Here is a 6,438-nt window from a genome sequence, read left to right as displayed (position 1 = left end):
TATTTATTAATTAAAATATTAAAAGTATTATTTATTTAAATTATTATTGTTATTTTATTATTATATATAAATACTTTTTTAATTTTTTACTATAAATAATTCTCCTCTCTTAAAAAATCAACCATTAATGTTTAAGTTTTTATAGGTTCATTTGGACCAGAATAATAAACTTTTATTTTTAATTTAAATTATTTATTAAATTATTAAATTTATTAATTAAAATATTATAAATATTATAAATTTTAAATTATTATTTTTATTTTATCATTATATTATTAATATTATGTAAATTATTTTAATAAAAATAATTCTCACTCTCTTAAAATCAACCCAAATTATTATTATTATTATTATTTTAAATAACCAGTTTTTTAATAACCGAAAGACCTTGATATTGTATTTTTTTTATCTTTTCAATTAAAATATTTTATAAAATTAAATTTTAAATATAGAAAAAAAGCCATTTTAATAATTGAAATAAATTTATAAAACTAAATAAAAAATTCATTTTGTCAAAAAATAATTTATTTTAAAAAAATCCAATAAATATCCCTATTATCCCAACATCAAACAAGCTCTTAGACCTCGTTCTCTTTGGGTTTTTAAAATAATCCAAACAAAATTAATTTCTAATCATTCATTTTTCAACAATCACATTCAAGGACGGGCTCAGGATTCGGTAGTAGGATGGGCTTAAAAAAAATTAAAATAAACTTAAATAAATAACTAAAATTTTTTAGATAAAACAAATAAAAAATTTTAAGTTTCATAATTTTTTAATAATTAAATAAATAAAATATTGAATTTTATTGAAATGTTTAAAAAAATTATGGGTAATGTCGTATTTGAATCGATTTTTTTTTTCGGGTTAGGCTGAAGCCCACCCGAGCCCCTAAATAGATCTGTCCCAGATCACATCACTCATTTAATTAACCAAAATATTAAGATACCCTATATTTTAAATTTTTATTATTTATTTTGTTTATTTATATATCAATATTTTTTAAATCTTTTTATCAAAAATAATTATCCGTTCTTTAAAACTAAGAACAATAATTATTTTGTTTTTTCTCTGGAATAAATGTTATCAGCAAGTTTAGGAGTCTTTTTTGTTAAACCATGTTTGGTCAAGATTTTGACGTGCCAGTTTTGTTGGGTCTTTTTTTTACCAACTATTTGGTGCTTATTTTCTGAAAATTAATATAACACAATTTTGACCCAAAATAAATAAAGAGAATTTTATTTTTTTAATTTGTATTGTTTTTTCTCTTCTATTTGGGTTTTTCTTTTCCATCTTAAATGCCTCTAATTGTTTTTTATTACAAGGCTAAAACTCTTCCTATAGAACTCAGTTCATAAATATAAGTAAAACATTTGAATTCAAAAATAAAACAAAAATATTCACTCATTCTTAATATTATATATTATCAATCAATACTAACTAATATAAAATTCATACCTAAGACTAGCCCAAAACAAATATAAACCCGAGTCAAAAAATAAAATAAAAAAACACTAGTTTAATCTATATATTTAAACAAAGATGGAAAAGCCCATCAAGGAACATTAATCATCACAAAAAAAGAACTAATCATGTAGATAATTCAGAAGCAGAAAAGCTGTGAAAATCTCAATAATATAAAAAATAATTATACCAATTAAACAAAAAATTACACTATCCTAAATCTGTTGCATATAAAATAAAATTACAAGATTTACCCTATAAGTTGATAATTAAAGAAATTTATTTAGATCATGAACAACAAATTTTTTATACTTAACAAACAAACAAACAAAAACTGTTAAAAAAGTGAACTTTGGAATTTTTCAAAATGTGATTGTGACAAAATAAAATTTCCATATAGGCTGCTAAATATCTTCAACCAACATATAAAGAAAATAAGAAACTTTATGCCAAAATTCAAATTCAATATATAACTTAAAGAGAAAAAAACCCAGAGAAAATGAGTTGTATACACTGAAATAACAGTTTAGGGATGGATGGATAGGTAAGAAAGTTAACAAAATTTGAAGAGTCTGAAACAGCTTGTCTTCTCTAAAGAGAATTCATTAATTCATTCTACAGACTGAGAGCCATTGGATGGTGCTGCATCCATTGGCTCAGCTTCTGCCAATTCCTCAGCTATGTTACCACCTTTCTTTCCTGTTGAAAAGAAAAATACCCAGAGTTGAAAAAGTCATTCATTGTTAAAAAAAAAAATTTAAAAATAAAAACTGTTTATACCTTTCTTCTTTTTCCCACCACCTTTCTTCTTAGTCTTTGTGGCCAAAGCTAGCCAGGCTTTGATTTCAGGGTCATCTATTGTTTTAGTAGGTTGTAGCTCTTGTATAGGACGGGATGTCACTCTATCAGACCCATTAGGCATAAGAAGAACTGTGAATTTTATGTGGGCAACAAAATCACCTGCAAATTTTCAAAAACATAATTCATTCAGATCATGATCTAGGAAATAATTGGTATATATACATACCAAAGGAAGCAAATATAAGATTCCTTACATTTAACATGCCATGAGATATTTATAAATGGTTTCAGAAAAATGATGAAATACTCTGGAAAAGATTATTACCAGGTTTCTCATGAAGAACGGGATAAGGTTGCAAGAGATCATGATTTACACATTCTACAAGTCCCAAACGAGCACGCTTTTCTTCCAAGGCCCTTGATGATGTAAATTTTAGCAAATTAGCAAGCTAAAGACAAACAAAAGTTTTATCTACCATAAATCAAGTTAAATTATATATATATTATAATTACCTTGCAGTAAAAGGCATGATGGGAAATTTTTGGCTTATTTCGCTGAATATAAACCTAGAGGTTTTCATCTTCAACTGATAACTCATATCAACAGCCCTCTTATAAATGGTAGTCTGTTTCTCATCCAACAACTTTGGCTGCAAAGTCTCACAAAGAAAAGGTGAGTAAAGAATAGGGTGACTTAGAAATAAAAACTGTCTTTATTATAATGCACACGAGAGCTTGTTTGATGTAGGTTTATCTTTTCTTCCAAATAATCCAATATTTTGGAGATTTAAAGTGGATTATTTGGGTTAAATAACTAAAAGATTTACAATGTTTGATTGATGATGAGATAAGGGGTTATTCAATAAACCCTTTTTCAAAACAAGCCCGAAAGCTCTTACCTTGCCCTCCCCAGTGCTTGCAACAATATCAATGGCATATACTTCATTCTCTTCAAACTCTACATCGTCCACTCTTATTTCAGAGTTAGAGACACTGGTAACAACTTTGTTTCCATCAATGACAAATTGTTTCAGCTGATGACTGAGAACCCCCTCCACAATTTTGCAGTCATAAGCACCTGCAACCTTCTGAATTGCTTCTGTCACATCTTTGTTCTGAAAAAAAGAAGCAACAAGAGCCAAATCAGTCAACTTAAACAACTGAGATAATATGAACATAATTTATAGAAACAGATACAAAATTTCAGGCAGGAACTAGAACACTATAAGCAAACAAAAGTATTTGACAATACCCTAAAACATCAATTAGCACTTCTCATCTTTGTTTTTCATGCTAAGTGTGCAAAAACTTATTTAGAAGAGTAGTGATTTTAGTACTAGTACAAAGTATAATAGTATTAGTAGTAACTATGATACCAACAATAATTAGTAATAGTGGAAGTGAAAGCTACAGACTAGGATGAAATACATTTGAATCAATGGACAGACAAACAATCCACAACAAACAAACGTACATGACGAATATACAACAAAAAATAAATTTACCTTTCGACCTGGCCTAACAAGCCTCAAAGCAACCTCAGCAGCAGTATTAGCTGCAGCAATAACATCAGCTTGTCTACCCGTCACTGGCCCATCATGTAGCACATGAGTGTGAGCAACTACAGCAATGAATCCATCGATATGACAGCCCATATCACTGAGATTGAAACAAAAACAGCTTAATATCTGACCCTTCTTTCAATTAAACTAACTACATTCAAATCAACAATTATAGGAAAGCTTACATCTTCAACATATCACCCTCTTTCAATACCGTTTCATCACTAGCAAGTGGAGAAAAATGACAAATAGTATTGTTTACAGAGATACAAGTTGGAAATGCAACCCCTCTCTCAATCTTCTTCTTCACATTTTTGTACATATTTCCTGTTTGCCTGTATGAAAACATCATCATAGGATATTCACAGAAGTATAATGAGTTATAATAAGTTACATGTTGACAGCACTTACTCGCTGATGAATGCATCCCCTTTAGCACAAATTTCAACAATTTTGACATTTGGCTTACATTCTGACAACACTAGCTGCATAGCCTCTGCAATATTTGTCAAACTAAGTGATTAGAGGACAAGAAAGTTGCAGCTTTTATAACCAATTGTAAAACAGTTTAAAACAAACAATTAGAAAGAGAAAACATTAAGATAGGCAAATCTTTTCACTACAAATGAGAGAGCTTTTCATCAATCAATTTGAATGAAGCATACCCAAAAACAACAGTTGTGTAAATAACTAGATATAGATAGGAAGAGGCGGCGGAGCCTTACTGTTAACAATTTCTGCAGCGCTCTTGTACTTGGTAACAACTTCAGGAGAAGAGAGATCCAGTTCTTTCTCCTCTCTTTCATCGTCAGACATCTTGATAGAGCTAGGAAAATCAAAGTCTTGTTTCAACAAAAAAAGAAAAGAAGATTAATGGGTGGAAAACAAGACAGACAAAGCTAAACCCTTCAAAAAGATAAACGAAAGAACCTCAGAAATAATCGGCAGAGCAAACAGAAGTGAGTAAAAACGTAAACCCAGAAGAGAAGAGAAGAACAGCAGCAGGCAGCAGCGAGATAAGGAAGACAGTGTTGGCGGTGAAAAAGAGTTAGGGTTCCACTCAATATAAAGTCTTGTTTGCAATTCATTTTTGGACTATTTTATTTTATATTAAACAGGTTAATTCATTTATTTTATTTCATTTTATTTACTCATATATTCATCTTAAACTTTAATTTATTTTGGATTGCTTAACCCATTAATCTTTTTATAAACTTATATTTACTTTTATATTTTTTAATGAAAATAATGTTCAAATTCTGAAAAATTATTACAATAATCATGGTCTTTGATGATTTTATATGACATATTAAAATGAGATTTTCTTGAAATTTGTGATTTTTTTATTAACTTTTTTTAACATTCAATAATTATATAATATATATTTTTTTAATTATTAAATTAATCAATTTATTAATTAAAATAATTTTATTTTATTAAATTTAAATTAATAAATATTATAATAATTTAAACAATTTTAAATAACTTATTTTTTGTATCATTAAATTTTATAACTAATGTTAATTTAAATTGATGATGAGATATAGCAAAGAAAAATGAATTATTTAAATTATTCAAATAATATGTATAGAAAGAGGCCCAACATCAAACAAGCTCCAAACAATGCTTTAAAAGAAATTCTCAACAATTTTACAATGTATCTACACAATATCATGTTAACATAATGTATGTTTGAAATATCTGAAATGAAACTAAGTTACTTAATATATATAATTGAAGATAACATTATTTTATCTAAGTTAATATTTTAATAAAATATTAAAAATATTTTTTAATAAATTAATAACATTAAAAATATTTTTTAATAAATTAATATTTTTGGCCGAACCCAAATACAATTTCGAATCTTAGCATTTTCAGACATAGACATGATCTTTATATTCCATTCAAGAATTTATACCAAAAGGGAAATTAGACAAAGAGACCCTTTGCCCATTTCTTTTAGCTTCAGCTCTTCTTGAAAGTATATGAAACTTGGGAAAACAATAGTTTTCATGATGATATTACTATTATCATGGTGGAACAAACATGACCCAAAAATCTCCCATCTTTTGTTCTAAGATGATGTACTACTTGATGGTTATAAAAAAATAAGATGGAGGTACTTAAAATGCATAGATATTTTTAATCAATATTGTATTGTCATGTATCTATGAAGTTGATTAATATGATAAATTAATATATTATATTTAGTTGTAACACATCTTTAAAATTTAAATACCCAATAAAATCTTGTTAATAATTTTAGCATACCTTTTCCACTAGAGATTAAGATTTACATGGCATACTTTTTCCACTAGAGATTAAGATTTACATGGCATACTTCTGTACTCAAGAAGGTAAAAAATGAATTGTTACCATGCCAAATTGTAACCTGCTGTGAAATTTTGTAAGAATACTGTATATTAAAAGAGTGTTAGAACAAAATTGTTATTATATATTAGTGAATCATTTTCAACTCCCTACAAGGGAGAAAACATCATAGAAGAAAAAATGTTCTATTCTAGTCATCTTTAATTTTAACTTCTACAATGAGGAGTAAATGTCACCTATGTTAAAATAGAAGCAATTCATAACAATTATGTTAGA

At 27.2% G+C, this 6,438-nt stretch overlaps 1 protein-coding gene across 1 annotated transcript; it reads right to left on the bottom strand.

The window, feature by feature from the left end:
- Window positions 1–1,867: 1,867 nt before the first annotated feature.
- On the bottom strand, window positions 1,868–4,880 carry LOC124925514 (ERBB-3 BINDING PROTEIN 1-like). The gene is made up of 10 exons (XM_047465536.1): window positions 4,759–4,880; window positions 4,554–4,670; window positions 4,240–4,324; window positions 4,014–4,163; window positions 3,772–3,925; window positions 3,166–3,381; window positions 2,780–2,916; window positions 2,592–2,683; window positions 2,246–2,425; window positions 1,868–2,164 (listed from the first exon to the last, which is right to left on the bottom strand). Exons 2-10 carry the CDS (start codon window positions 4,642–4,644, stop codon window positions 2,076–2,078), a joined length of 1,194 nt encoding a protein of 397 aa, XP_047321492.1. The 5' UTR covers window positions 4,645–4,670; window positions 4,759–4,880; the 3' UTR covers window positions 1,868–2,075.
- Window positions 4,881–6,438: the final 1,558 nt, after the last annotated feature.

The sequence above is a fragment of the Impatiens glandulifera genome, chromosome 2 (genome assembly GCF_907164915.1).
Source record: "Impatiens glandulifera chromosome 2, dImpGla2.1, whole genome shotgun sequence".
In the NCBI taxonomy this organism is placed as follows: domain Eukaryota; kingdom Viridiplantae; phylum Streptophyta; class Magnoliopsida; order Ericales; family Balsaminaceae; genus Impatiens; species Impatiens glandulifera.
This window is presented reverse-complemented; position numbering and strand designations above follow the sequence as displayed.